Source organism: Tachyglossus aculeatus, chromosome 4, assembly GCF_015852505.1.
Source record: "Tachyglossus aculeatus isolate mTacAcu1 chromosome 4, mTacAcu1.pri, whole genome shotgun sequence".
NCBI lineage: Eukaryota > Metazoa > Chordata > Mammalia > Monotremata > Tachyglossidae > Tachyglossus > Tachyglossus aculeatus.
This window is the reverse complement of record NC_052069.1, coordinates 695390-710624: the sequence shown is the minus strand read 5'-3', so window position 1 is coordinate 710624 and position 15235 is coordinate 695390. Positions and strand designations below refer to the sequence as shown.

The following is a 15235-nucleotide window of genomic DNA, read 5'->3' as shown; positions in this document are numbered from 1 at the left end:
GCTTACTGTGTGCAGAGCACTGTACTAAGCGCTTGGGAAGTACAAGTTGGCAACATATAGAGACTCCCTACCCAACAGTAGGCTCACAGTCTAAAAGGGGGAGACAGAGAACAAAACCAAACATACTAACAAAATAAAATAAATAGAATAGATATGTACAAGTAAAATAGATAGAGTGATAAGTATGTACAAACATATATACATATATACAGGTGCTGTGGGGAAGGGAAGGAGGTAAGATGGGGGGATGGAGAGGGGGACAAGGGGGAGAGGAAGGAAGGGGCTCAGTCTGGGAAGGAGTACTCAAGCACTTAGCATAGTGCTATGAACACCGTAAGCGTTCAATAAGTAAGATTGATCGATTGATGGATTAACTAATGTTTGCAAGGCAGTAGAGGTTAGACAAGCGTCCCTCTGTGAACCAGTTCAATGAGAGAAGACTCTGCTGAGCAGACTCTCTTCCTTCAAAGCATTCATTCATTCATTCACTCAATCGTATTTATTGAGCGCTTACTGTGTGCAGAGCACTGTACTAAGCGCTTGGGAAGTACAAGTCGGCAACATATAGAGACGGTCCCTATCCAACAACGGGCTCACAGTCTAGAAGGGGGAGACAGACAACAAAACAAAACATGTGGCCAGGTGTCGAGTCATCAGAATAAATAGAAGTAAAGCTGGATGCACAGCATTAGCAAAATAAATAGAATAGTAAGTATGTACAAGTAAAATAAATAGAGTAAATAGAATAAATAAAGCAGCTGTCGCCCCTCCCGGAATTCACCGCTGCCGTGCTGTAGTCAAGAACGGCGGAAATCATCCCACTCTCCTCAGATATCAGAGATTACCGCCGGACGTGTGGAGAGTCGTCTCGTCAAAATGGGAGCGCCCACCTTCTGGATGACTGAGGGAGCGGGAGGATTTTCCGGGCAATGGGCCGGAAAAGGAGGAAGCGTAGGGGGGCTCGGGAAAGGGCGCTGGAGAGCAGTGGGGAGCAGGGAAAGAGACGGTGAAGAGTTTGGGCTAACCAGGCCAGCCTTGACTGCTGGGTTGGGATTCTGAAAAACTGGCCCAGTCAATCAATCATAATAATACTATGATTATTCCCCTCCCCACAGACCTTGTATATATATTTGTCCAGATTTATTACTCTATTTTACTTGTACATATTTACTATTCTATTTATTTTGTTAATGATGTGCATATAGCTATAATTCTATTTATTCTGACTATTTTGACACCTGTCTACATGTTTTGTTTTGTCATCTGTCTCCCCCTTCTAGACTGTGAGCCCATTGTTGGGTAGGGACCGTCTCTATATGTTGCCGACTTGTACTTCCCGAGCGCTTAGTACAGTGCTCTGCACACAGTAAACGCTCAATAAATATGATTGAATGAATGAATAGTAATAAATGTGCCAAGCACCATTCTAAGCACTGGGGTAGATACAATCTAATCAGGTTGGACACAGTCCCGGCCCCACATTGGGCTCACTGTCTTAATCCCCATTTTTCACGGATGAGGTAACTGAGGCACAGAGAAGTGAAGTGACTTGCCCAAGGTCACACAGCAGACAAGTGGCTCAGTCAGGATTGGAACCCGTGACCTTCTGACTCCCAAGCCCGTGCTCTAGCCACTAGGCCTTGCTGCTTCTCATGGCGTATTGAGCACTTACCATATGCAGGGCACTGTAATAATAATAATTATCATGGTATTCGTTAAGCACTTACTATGTGCAAGGCACTGTACTAAACGCTGGGTGGATACAAGGAAATCAAGCTAGAAACAGTCCCTGTACCATGTGGAGCTCACAGTCTCAATCCTCATCATCATCATCATCAATCGTATTTATTGAGCGCTTACTATGTGTAGAGCACTGTACTAAGCGCTTGGGAAGTACAAACTGGCAACATATAGAGACAGTCCCTACTCAACAGTGGGCTCACAGTCTAAAAGGGGGAGACAGAGAACAAAACCAAACATACTAACAAAATAAAATAAATAGAATAGATATGTAAAAATAAAATAAATAAATAAATAGAGTAAAAATATGGATGAGGAAACTGAGGCCCAGAGAAGTTAAGTGACTTGCCCAAGGTCACACAGCTGACAAGTGGTGGAATTGGGATTAGAACCCAGGCCCTCGCTCTAACCACTAAGCCATGCGCTGTACCAAGCGCTTGGCAGAATATAACACAATAGACAATACACACAATAAACAGTCCAACAATATAACAGACACATTCCCTGCCCACAACAAGCTCACAGTCTAGAGGGGGAGACAGACATTGAGTCGCCCAAGCAACTTTAGATTCAATGCTGTGGTCAGAGTCGATTTGTCCTGCTTCACTGAGGCTTATCATTCTTTCCCACGACTCCGTATGGGCCTGCTTTCTGTTCCCATTCCCAAGGGAACGTCTGAAGCCCTCTACACCCCTGGCCTTCTGCCAATTTCCATCCTCATCACAACCAGGGCAGGCTCAGAGTGGATGGCAGATGTGTAGACGCCCGCGATGCGTAGTACGTAACCCCACGCTCGTGGTGCAAAGCGACGGGCCACGCGGAAGTCTGTCGGAGGCCACCTGGGCTTTTATCTGTGGGGACTCTACATATCTATTCTATTTATTTACATATCTATTGTATTTATTTTATTTTGTTAGGATGTTTGGCTTTGTCTCCCCATTTTCGACTGTGAGCCCTCTGTTGGGACTGTCTCTATATGTTGTCAATTTGTACTTCCCAAGCGCTTAGTACAGTGCTCTGCACACGGTAAGCGCTCAATAAATACGATTGATGATGATGATGATGATGATGATGACTCCCTTCCTCCTGTCCCTCTGCTCCAGAACCGCTGCGTTCCCCTGCCGGACCCTGGCGCTTGTGTCTGGGCCGTAGCGGGGACATCAGAATGCCAGCCACAAAAGCGTCCAGTGACGTGTCAGAACCGGCCAGAGGGCAGACTGGTGGGAAAACAGCCACCTACCCCTTAGGCCAATCAATTAATCAATCAATCAATCGTATTTATTGAGCGCTTACTATGTGCAGAGCACTGTACTAAGCGCTTGGGAAGCACAAATTGGCAACATATAGAGACAGTCCCTACCCAACAGTGGGCTCACAGTCTAAACGGGGGAGACAGAGAACAAAACCAAACATACTAACAAAATAAAATAAATAGGATAGATCTGCACAAATAAAATAAAAAAATAAATAAATAGAGTAATAAATATGTACAAACATATATACATATATACAGGTGCTGTGGGGAAGGGAAGGAGGTAAGAAGGGGGGGATGGAGAGGGGGACGAGGGGGAGAGGAAGGAAGGGGCCACATCTGAAATGGATGAGACGGTGACCCAAACTCCAGTGTCTCATCCCTGCCTGGGATTTTATCTTCATCTTTATCCATTCTTTGCCTAAACCTCATCCGTGAAACAACACCGTTTTCCCCCAGAAACTCTGGCAGCCATTGATTGGCATTACTCACTGCTACTGATCCATCCCTGTCTTTGGGCTTCAGGGCGGTATTCTGGAACTGCTCAGTGTTTGCCCTGAGGAGTCGTTCCTGAAATGAAAATAAGAATGCAGATAGCGGTGATCGAGCCGTTTGAAACAGCCTAAGCACTTCGAAAAAAGAAACTACAAATAAATCGTTCTAGAAATCCCAGTTAAGAAGCGGGAACGGAGGTTATTTGACTTTGTGGGGGCTCCTCGCTTATCCCAGCCATGGCGAAGACTTTCATTCGTTCATTCAATCCTATTTATTGAGTGCTTACTGTGTGCAGAGCACTGTACTAAGCGCTTGGGAGAGTACATTAGAACAACAAACAGACACATTCCCTGCCCATCACGAGCTTACAGTCTAGAGAAGCAGCGTGGCTCAGTGGAAAGAGCACGGGCTTTGGAGTCAGAGGTCATAGGTTCAAATCCCGGCTCTGCCACTTGTCAGCTGTGCGACTTTGGGCAAGTCACTTAACTTCTCTGGGCCTCAGTTCTCTCATCTGTAAAATGGGGGTTAAGACTGTGAGCCCCCTGTGGGACAACCTCATTAACTTGTGACCTCCCCAGCGCTTAGAATAGTGCTTTGCACATAGTAAGCACTTAATAAATGCTATCATTATTATTATTATAGGAGGAGACAGATATTAATATAAAAAAATAAATTAGAGATATGTACATAAGTACTGTGGGGCTGGGAGGAGGGATGAATAAAGGGAGCAAGTCGGGATGATGCAGAAGGGAATGGGGTAAGAGGAAAGGAAGACTTAGGGAAGGCCTTTTGGAGGAGATGTGCTTTCAGTAAGGCTTTGAAGGAGGGGAGAGTGAGCGTCTGTTGGATTTGAGGAAGGAGGGCATTTCAGGGTGAGAATGTGGGTGAGGGGTGGGCAGCGAGATAGATGAGATGGAGGAACAGTGAGAGGGTTAGCACCAGAGGAGAGAATTGGGATCTCTCGGCTCCCTCAGACCAAATGGAGCACGGCTAATTCCTCTCGGTGTTCCTGCAGATTCCAAATGCTCCTCCACTGGTGGGGAGGACAGGATGAGTGTGGGGAGGGTTGCTTTTTTAATCCATCGCTTCACCTTGGTTCATTCTGGAAAATGGGCACGCAGTTCATTCATTCATTCAGTCGTATTTATTAAACACTTACTGTGTGCAGAGCACTGCACTAAGTACTTGGGAAGTACAAGTTGGCAACATATAGAGACGGTCATCATCATCATCATCATCATCAACAATCGTATTTACTGAGCGCTTACTGTGTGCAGAGCACTGGACTAAGTACTTGGGAAGTACAAGTTGGCAACATATAGAGATGGTCCCTACCCAACAGCGGGCTCACAGTCTAGAAGGGGGAGACAGACAACGAAACAAAACATATTAACAAAATAAAATGAATAGAATAAATATGTACAAATAAAATCAATAGAGTAATAAATATGTACAAACATATATACATATATACAGGTGCTGTGGGGAGGGGAAGGAGGTAAGGCGGGGGGGATGGGGAAGGGGAGGAGGGGGAGAGGAAGGAGGGGGCTCAGTTTGGGAAGGCCTCCTGGAGGAGGTGAGCTCTCAGTAGGGCTTCGAAGGGAGGAAGAGAGCTTGCTTGGTGGATGTATGGAGGGAGGGCATTCCAGGCCAGGGGGATGATGTGGGCCAAAAAGCGCAGTTAAGCCAAAAAACAAATGTGGGCTATTCAAAGCAGCCTGGAAATTTCTATTTCACAGTATGGTCATTGGCTGTGGTGTTTTCACAATGATAAGCGACAAAGGGGTCATTCGTCGTACTAGAATTTGTTAATCGCTTACTATGTGTCAAGCAGTTTTCTAAGCTCAAGGGTAGATACAAGTTAATCAGGGACACAATTCCTGCCCATCATGAGGCTCACATCTAAGGAGGAGGGAGAACAGGAATTCACTCATTCATTCAGTTGTATTTATTGAGCGCTTACTATATGCAGAGCATTCATTCATTCAATTGTATTTATTGAGTGCTTACTGTGTGCAGAGCACTGTACTAAGCGCTTGGGAAGTACAAGTTTGCAATATATAGAGACGGTCCCTACCCAACAGCAGGCTCACAGTTTAGAAGGGAGCACTGTACTAAGTGCTTGGAAAATACAATTCAGCAATAAAGAGAGACAATCCCTGCCCACACCGAGCTGGGTGGGAGACAGACATCAAAACAGCTTAACAGGCATCAATATAAATAAAGGGAATTATAGATATATACACATCAAAACAAGTAAACAGGCATTAATATATATATAGAATTACAGATATATACATCTATACATAAGTGCTGTGGGGAGGGGGAGAGCAAAGGGAGTGAGTTGAGCTGATGTGAAGGGAAGGGGAGCAGAGGGAAAAGGGGGCTTAGTCTGGGAAGGCCTCTTGGAGGAGGTGAGCCTTCAGTAGGGCTTTGAAGGGGGGAAGAGGGATTGTTTGGCGAAATTGAGAAGGGAGGGCATTCCAGGTCAGAGGTAATAATAATAATAATAATGATGGCATTTGTTAAGCGCTTACTATGTGCAAAGCACTGTTCTAAGCGCTGGGGAGGATACAAGGTGATCAGGTTGTCCCACGTGGGGCTCACAGTCTTCATCCCCATTTTCCAGATGAGGTAACTGAGGCACAGAGAAGTAAAGTGACTTGCCCAAGGTCACACAGCAGACATTTGGCAGAGTGGGATTCGAACCCATGACCTCTGACTCCAAAGCCGGGGCTCTTTCCACTGAGCCACGCTGGATATGGGCCAGGGATTGATGGCAGGACAGGAGAGAACGAGGCACAGTGAGAAGGTTAGTGGCACCAGAGGAGCAGAGTCTACGGGCTGGGCTGGAGAAGGAGAGGAGGGAGGTGAGGTAAGAAGGGGCAAGGGGATGGACAGCTTTGAAGCCAATAATCCCCATTTTACAGTTGAGGAAAATGAGGCACAGGGGAGTGAAGAGCCTTGTCCAGGGTTACATCATCATCATCATCATCATCAATCGTATTTATTGAGCGCTTACTATGTGCAGAGCACTGTACTAAGCGCTTGGGAAGTACAAATTGGCAACATATAGAGACAGTCCCTACCCAACAGTGGGCTCACAGTCTAAAAGGGGGAGACAGAGAACAAAACCAAACATACTAACAAAATAAAATAAATAGAATAGATATGTACAAATAAAATAAATAAATAAATAAATAAATAGAGTAATAAGTATGTACAAACATATATACATATATACAGGTGCTGTGGGGAAGGGAAGGAGGTAAGATGGGGGGATGGAGAGGGGGACGAGGGGGAGAGGAAGGAAGGGGCTCAGTCTGGGAAGGCCTCCTGGAGGAGGCAGGTAAGTGGCAAAAGTGGGATAAGAACTTAGATCAATCAATCAATCAATCAGTCATATTTATTGAGCACTTACTGTGTGCAGAGCACTGTACTAAGCGCTTGGGAAGTACAAGTTGGCAGCATATAGAGACAGTCCCTACCCAACAGTGGACTCACAGTCTAGAAGGGGGAGACAGAGAACAAAACCAAACATACTAACAAAATAAAATAAATAGAATAGATATGTACAAGTAAAATCATCTGACTCTCTGGCCCAGCCTCTTTCCACTAATCATAATAATAATGATAGCATTTATTAAGCGCTTACTATGTGCAAAGCACTGTTCTAAGAGCTGGGGAGGTTACAAGTTGATCAGGTTGTCCCACGGGGGGCTCACAGTCTTCATCCCCATTTTACAGATGAGGTAACTGAGGCCCAGAGAAGTGAAGTGACTTGCCCAAAGTCACACAGCTGGCAAATGGCAGAGCCGGGATTTGAACCCAGGACTCCAAAGCCCGTGCTCTTTCCACTGAGCCACACTGCTTCCCATTCACAAACCCAACACGTGGATTTTCAGGCCTGTTCTGGCCATGGCAATGGCTGTCCTTCTCCCGACAATGAAAGGAACCTCCTCCCCCTTGGGCTTGCCAACAGCTATTTCTTGTCCTTCACCATTGCAGGGAATAATAATAATAATAATGATGGTGTTTGTTAAGTGCTTACAGTGTGTCATCATCAATTGCATTTATTGAGCGCTTACTGTGTGCAGAGCACTGTACTAAGTGCTTGGGAAGTCCAAGTTGGCAACATATAGAGACAGTCCCTACCCAACAGTGGGCTCACAGTCTAAAAGGGGGAGACAGAGAACAAAACCAAACATACTAACAAAATAAAATAAATAGAATAGATATGTACAAGTAAAATAAATAAATAAATAAATAGAGTAACAAATATGTACAAACATATATACATATATACAGGTGCTGTGGGGAAGGGAAGGAGGGGAAGTGTCAAGCACTCTTCTAAGCACTGGGGTAGACCAAAGCTAATCAGGTTGGACACAGTCCCTGTCCCACGTGGGGCTCACAGCCTTAATCCCCATTTTACAAATGAGGTAACTGAGGCACAGAGAAGTTAAATTACCCAAGGTTATACAGCAGAAAAGTGGCGGAGCCGGGATTAAAACCCACATCCTTGGGACTCCTAGGCCTGTCCTCTATCCATTAGGCCATGAGGGAACTGCAGCTTCTGATCGGATACACACCCTAGCTTGAATAACAATAATCATCAATCGTATTTATTGAGCGCTTACTATGTGCACAGCACTGTACTAAGCGCTTATATAATAATATATATAATAATATTATATATTATAGTATTATAAGAATATTATATAATAATAATAATCAATGCATTTATTAAGTGCTTACTATGTGCAAAGCACTGTTCTTAGCGCTGGGGAGGTTACAAGGTGATCAGGTTGTCCCACGGGGGGCCCACAGTCTTCATCCCCATTTTACAGATGGGGGAACTGAGGCACAGAGAAGTGAAGTGACTTGCCCAAAGTCACACAGCTGACAATGGGCAGAGCTGGGATTTGAACCCACGACTTCTGACTCCAAAGCCCGGGCTCTTTCCACTGAGCCACGCTAATTCTCTAATAATGACAGCATTTGTTAAGCGCTTACTATGTGCAAAGCACTGTTCTAAGCGCTTTGGGGAGGATACAAGGTGATCAGGTTGTCCCACATGGGGCTCACAAGTCTTAATCCCCATTTTACAGATGAGGTAACTGAGGCACAGAGAAGTTAAGTGACTTGCCCAAGGTCACATAGCTGACAATGGGCAGAGCCGGGATTTGAACCCATGACTTCTGACTCCCAAGCCCGTGCTCTTTCCATTGAGCCACGCTGCTTAGCCGAGACACTTAGTCTTGGACACCAGTGAGACTAATGGAGCACATTCCATTATCTGCTCAGATATTTCATCCCTGTACTAAGCGCTGCAGGGTGGACATTCATTCATTCATTCAATTGCATTTATTGAGCGCTTATTGTGTGCAGAGCACTGTACTAAGCGCTTGGGAAGTACAAGTTGGCAACATATAGAGACGGTCCCTACCCAACAACGGGCTCACAGTCTCTTCTCCCACTCCCCTCTGCATTGCCCTGACTTGCTCCCTTTATTCACCCCCCGGCCCAGCCCCACAGTACTTATCAATCAATCAATCAATTGCATTTATTGAGCGCTTACTGTGTGCAGAGCACTGTACTGAGCGCTTGGGAAGTACAAGTTGGCAACATATAGAGACAGTCCCTACCCAACAGTGGGCTCACAGTCTAAAAGGGGGAGACAGAGAACAAAACCAAACATATTAACAAAATAAAATAAACAGAATAGATATGTACAAGTAAAATAAATAAATAAATAGAGTAATAAATACGTACAAACATATATACATATATACAGGTGCCGTGGGGAAGGGAAGGAGGTAAGGCAGGGGGGATAGAAGCAGCGTGGCTCAGTGGAAAAGAGCTCGGGCTTTGGAGTCAGAGGTCATGGGTTCAAATCCTAACTCTGCCAATTAGCTGTGTCACTGTGGGCAAGTCACTTAACTTCTCTGTGCCTCAGTTCCCTCATCTGTAAAATGGGAATGAAGACTGTGAGCCCCCCGTGGGACTACCTGATCACCTTGTAACCTCCCCAGTGCTTAGAACAGTGCTTGGCACATAGTAAGCACTTAATAAATGCCATCATTATCCTTCTAGACTGTGAGCCCACTGTTGGGTAGGGACCGTCTCTATATGTTGCCAATTTGTACTTCCCAAGCGCTTAGTACAGTGCTCTGCACATAGTAAGCGCTCAATAAATACGATTGATGATGATAGAGAGGGGGAGGAGGGGGAGAGGAAGGAGGGGGCTTATGTACATTAGAGAAGCAGCGTGGCTCAGTGGAACAAGCTCGGGCTTTGGAGTCTTTTAGACTGTGAGCCCACTGTTGGGTAGGGACTGTCTCTATATGTTGCCAATTTGTACTTCCCAAGCACTTAGTACAGTGCTCTGCACATAGTAAGCGCTCAATAAATACGATTGATGATGATGATGATGAGTCAGAGGTCATGGGTTCAAATTCCGGCTCCGCTAATTGTCAGCTGTGTGACTTTGGGCAAGTCACTTAACTTCTCTGTGCCTCAGTTCCCACATCTGGAAAATGGGGATTAAGACTGTGAGCCCCACATGGGACAACCTGATCACTCTGTAACCTCCCCAGAGCTTAGAACAGTGCTTTGCACATAGTAAGCACTTAATAAATTCCATCATTATTATTATATCTGTAAATTATTTATATATATATATATATTAATATCTGTCTCCCCCTCTAGACTGTAAGCTCACTGTGGGCAGGAGTTATGGCTACCTACTCTTATATTGTACTCTCCCACAGTGCCCTGCACATAGTAAGCACTCAATAAATCAACAGTCAATTGATGATATTTATTGAGCACTTACTTCACACTTTATGGAACAGTAGAGCGATCCCTGTCCCGACCTTATATTCCACCTGGTACTTGGGCCTTGCCCCCTTTAGGATTGTCTCCTTCAAATGCTATGCTTTAACCACCTGGTTTATTCATTCATTCACCTCTGACTCATTCATTCATTCCTGTATATATGTATATATGTTTGTACGTATTTATTACTCTATTTATTTATTTATTTGTACATATTTATTCTATTTATTTTATTTTGTGAATATGTTTTGTTTGTTCTCTGTCTCCCCCTTCTAGACTGTGAGCCCGTTGTTGGGTAGGGACTGTCTCTATATGTTGCCAACTTGGACTTCCCAAGCATTTAGTACAGTGCTCTGAACACAGTAAGTGCTCAATAAATATGACTGACTGACTGAATGAATGAATGAATGAATGAATCGTATTTACTGAGCTCTTACTGTATGCAAAGCACTGTACTAAGCACTTGGGAGACTTAACAAACACCATCATTATTAGAGAAGCAGCATGGCTCAGTGGAAAGAGCATGGGCTTGGGAGTCAGAGGTCATGGGTTCAAATCCCAGCTCTGCCAATTGTCAGCTGCGTGACTTTGGGCAAGTCACTTAACTTCTCTGGGCCTCAGTTACCTCATCTGTAAAATGGGCATTAAGACTGTGAGCCCCACATGGGACAACCTGATCATCTTGTATCGCCCCCCCAATGCTTAGAACAGTGCTTTGCACATAGTAAGTACTTAACAAACGCCATTGTTATCATTATCAAGCGCTTAGTACAGTGCTCTGCACACAGTAAGCACTCAATAAATACCACTGAATGAATGAGAGCACAATACAACAACAAACAGACAGATTCCCTGCCTACAATGACCTCACTCCTGACTCCTCCCCTTAAGCCATATTCTCCTAGTTCACTGTACACAACACCACCATCCTTTCCGTCTCACAGACCCATAACCTTGGCGTTATTCTTGGCTCATCTCTCTCATTCAATCCACATTTTCAATCTGTCACTAAATCCCGTCAGTTCGTCTTTCACAACATCACTAAAACCTGCCTTTTCCTCTCCATACAAACTGTTACCATGTTAAATCCAAATGCTTATCTTATCAATCAATCAATCAATCGTATTTATTGAGCGCGTACTATGTGCAGAGCACTGTACTAAGCGCTTGGGAAGTACAAATTGGCATCACATAGAGACAGTCCCTACCCAACAGTGGGCTCACAGTCTAAAAGGGGGAGACAGAGAACAGAACCAAACATACCAACAAAATAAAATAAGTAGGATAGAAATGTACAAGTAAAGTAAATAAATAAATAAATAAATAAATAAATAAATAAATAAATAAATCTTATCCCACCTTGGTTACTGCATTAGCCTCCTCGCTGACCTCCCTGCCTCCTCCTGTCTCTCCCCACTCCAGTCCATACTTCACTCTGCTGCTGGATCAGTTTTCTACAGAAACGTTTAGTCCTTGTTTCCCCACCCCTCAAGAACTTCCAGTGGTTGCCCATCCACCACCGCATCAAACAGAAACTCCTTTCCAATGGCTTTAAAACACACACCTCGCTGCTCTCCAACTTTACTCCTCATTTCGCTCCTCTAATGCCAACCTCCACACTGTGCCTCCAACTTATCTCTCTCACCTCCCACCTCCCACCCACGTCTTGCCTCTGGCCTGGGCCTTCCCTCTTCATATCCTACAGACGATCACTCTCCTCACCTTCAAAGCTTTATTGAAGGCACATCTCCTTCAAGAAGCCTTCCCTGACTAAATCTTCATTTCCTCTCCTTCCACTCCCATCTGTTGTCACCCTTGCACTTGGATTTGCTCCCTTTATTAACCCCTCCCTCAGTCCCACAGCACTTCTGTACATATCCATAATTCATTTCTTTCTATTAATGTCTGTTTCCCCCTCTAGACTTTAAGCACGTGAGGGCAGGGAAAGCGTCTACCAGTGCTGCTATATTGTACCCTCCCAAGTGTTAATACAGTGCTCTGGATACCTTAAACTTTCAATAAAGACAATTAGTTGACTTATAGTCCGGTGCTCTTTCCACTAGGCCGCAGTAATATTTTGTGTTCTAACAAAGGGTAAACGGCTTCTCAGTTCATTTCTTGCCATTGAGACAAACTAGTTTGAAAACTAGCACTTAATAAATGCCATTATTATTATTATTATTATTATTATTATTATTATTAAAAAGAAGCCTTGTGGCCTAGTGGATAATATTAAGAATAATAACAATGATAATTATGGTATTTGTTAAGTGCTTACTATGTGCCAGGCACTGTTCTAAAGAACTGGGGTAGATAACAATAATAATAATAATAATGGTATTTGTTACGCGCTTACTATGTGACAAGCACTGTTCTAAGCGCTGGGGGAGATACAAGGTCATCAGGTTGGCCCGCACAGGGCTCACAATCTTCATCCCCAATTTACAGGTGGGAGAACCGAGGCACAGGGAAGTGAAGTTATTTGCCCAAGGTCACGCAACAGAAAATAATACTTGATAATTGTGGCACTTGTTAAGCGCTTACTATGTGCCACACACAGACAAGTGGCAGAGCCAGGATTGGAACCCATGACCTTCTAACTCTATCCACTACACCATGCTGCTTCTGACTCCCAGAGCCTGGGCTCTAAGTCTGGTCCTACCACACGTCTGCTATGTGACCTTGGGTAAGTCACTTCACTTCTTTGGACCTCAGTTACCTCATCTGTAAAGTGGGGATTAAGAGTGTGAGCCCCATGTGTGAAACAGATCATGTCCAACCTGATTAACTGGTATCTACCCCAGCACTTAGAACAATGCTTGGTACATAGTAAGCACATAACAAGTATCATAATTATTAATTATTATTATTATTATTATTAAAACTTGGGAGTTTTTTGCAAAAACTTCTCTGTGAGGGGGTCTCCCTATGCCCTCCCCAAACCTGGATTTTAAAATTGGCACAAATATTGCCCCCACATGGCTTCGCTCTGTTGACAATTCCCCCATCCCCTCCCTTGACAAGGGGGCTGTAGACTGCCCCTGGAATTTTAATTTAGAGCCGTCGCGGCTCAGACTGGCATACGAGATGGTTCCTTTGGCCAGGGACATGATGCCTTTCTTTCTTTTTTTAACAGGACATTCTGTTTGTGGACTCTCGATTGGCTTGCGTTCTTCACGCTAGTAGGTCTGCAAGATTTTGCTCATCTCTGGGCTAGGGAACGCCATTCCTTATCATGCAACAGGTTTTTGGCTTATTACGGAATCTTTCTGGCAAGGTTTTGAACTCAGATTGCTCCAGTGAAATCATCATCATCATCAATCGTGTTTATTGAGCACTTACTGTGTGCAGACCAGTGTACTAAGCACTTGGGAACACTTGTACATATTTATTACTCTATTTATTTATTTATTTATTTATTTTACTTGGACATTTCTATCCTACTTATTTTATTTTGTTGGTATGTTTGGTTCTGTTCTCTGTCTCCCCCTTTTAGACTGTGAGCCCACTGTTGGGTAGGGACTGTCTCTATGTGATGCCAATTTGTACTTCCCAAGCGCTTAGTACAGTGCTCTGCACATAGTAAGCGCTCAATAAATACGATTGATTGATTGATTGATTGGGAAGTACAAGTTGGCAACATATAGAGACAGTCCCTACCCAACAGTGGGCTCACAGTCTAAAAGGGGGAGACAGAGAACAAAACCAAACATACCAACAAAATAAAATAAACAGAATAGATATGTACAAGTAAAATAAATAGATAAATAAATAGAGTAATAAATATGTACAAACATATATACATATATACAGGTGCTGTGGGGAAGGGAAGGAGGCAAGATGGGGGGATGGAGAGGGGGACGAGGGGGAGAGGAAGGAAGGGGCTCAGTCTGGGAAGGCCTCCTGGAGGAGGTGAGCTCTCAGTAGGGCCTTGAAGGGAGGAAGAGAGCTACCTTGGCTGATGGGCAGAGGGAGGCCATTCCAGGCCCGGGGGATGACGTGGGCTGGGGGTCGAGGGCGGGACAGGCGAGAAAGAGGTACGGTGAGGAAATTAGCGGCAGAGGAGCGGAGGGTGCGGGCTGGGCTGGAGAAGGAGAGAAGGAAGGTGAGGTAGGAGGGGGCGAGGTGATGGACAGCCTTGAAGCCGAGGGTGAGGAGTTTCTGCCTGATGCGCAGATTGATTGGTAGCCACTGGAGATTTTTGAGGAGGGGAGTAATATGCCCAGAGCGCTTCTGGACAAAGATAATCCGGGCAGCAGCATGAAGTATGGATTGAAGTGGTGAGAGACACGAGGATGGGAGATGAGAGAGAAGGCTGATGCAGTAGTCCAGATGGGATAGGATGAGAGCTTGAATGAGCAGGGTAGCGGTTGGGATGGAGAGGAAAGGGCGGATCTTGGCAATGAAAGAGCCAAACCTCTAATCTGCCAACCAATCAAACCAATCCATAGCATGTCCGAAGTCTTAACAGTTCTATCTTCACGACAGCTCAAAAATCTGCACTTTTCTCTCCAAACTGCTTTCATGCTGCTCAAAGTATTTATCCTATCCCACCTTGACTGCTGCCTCAGCCTCCTCGCTAACGTCCCTGCCTCTTGCTTCTCTCCTCTCCAGTCCACACCTCATTCTGCTACCTTTATTATTTTTCTAAAAAAAGTTCAGGCCCTAATTCTCCACTCTGCAACAACCTCCATTGGTTTCCCATCCACCTCGGCATCAAACAGAAACTCTTTCCCATCAACCTAAAAGCACTCAATCAGCTCTCCTCCTACCAAACTTTTTTGATCTCTCTCATTTCACTCCTCTAATGCCAACATACTCACCGGGCCTCAAGCTTGTCTTTCTTTCCGCCAACCCCTCGTCCACATCCTCCCTCTGGCCTGGAACTTTTTCCCCCTTCATATCAAT

At 44.7% G+C, this 15235-nt stretch overlaps 1 protein-coding gene across 1 annotated transcript in view; it reads right to left on the bottom strand.

The window, feature by feature from the left end:
- The window catches only part of CFAP99 (cilia and flagella associated protein 99), a 161038-nt gene that overhangs the window by 64785 nt on the left and 81018 nt on the right, over positions 1-15235 (bottom strand). Inside the window, exon 8 of the mRNA XM_038745561.1 lies at positions 3485-3562. Coding sequence (XP_038601489.1) covers positions 3485-3562 — 78 coding nt within the window. The remainder of the gene's footprint in view (positions 1-3484; positions 3563-15235) is intronic.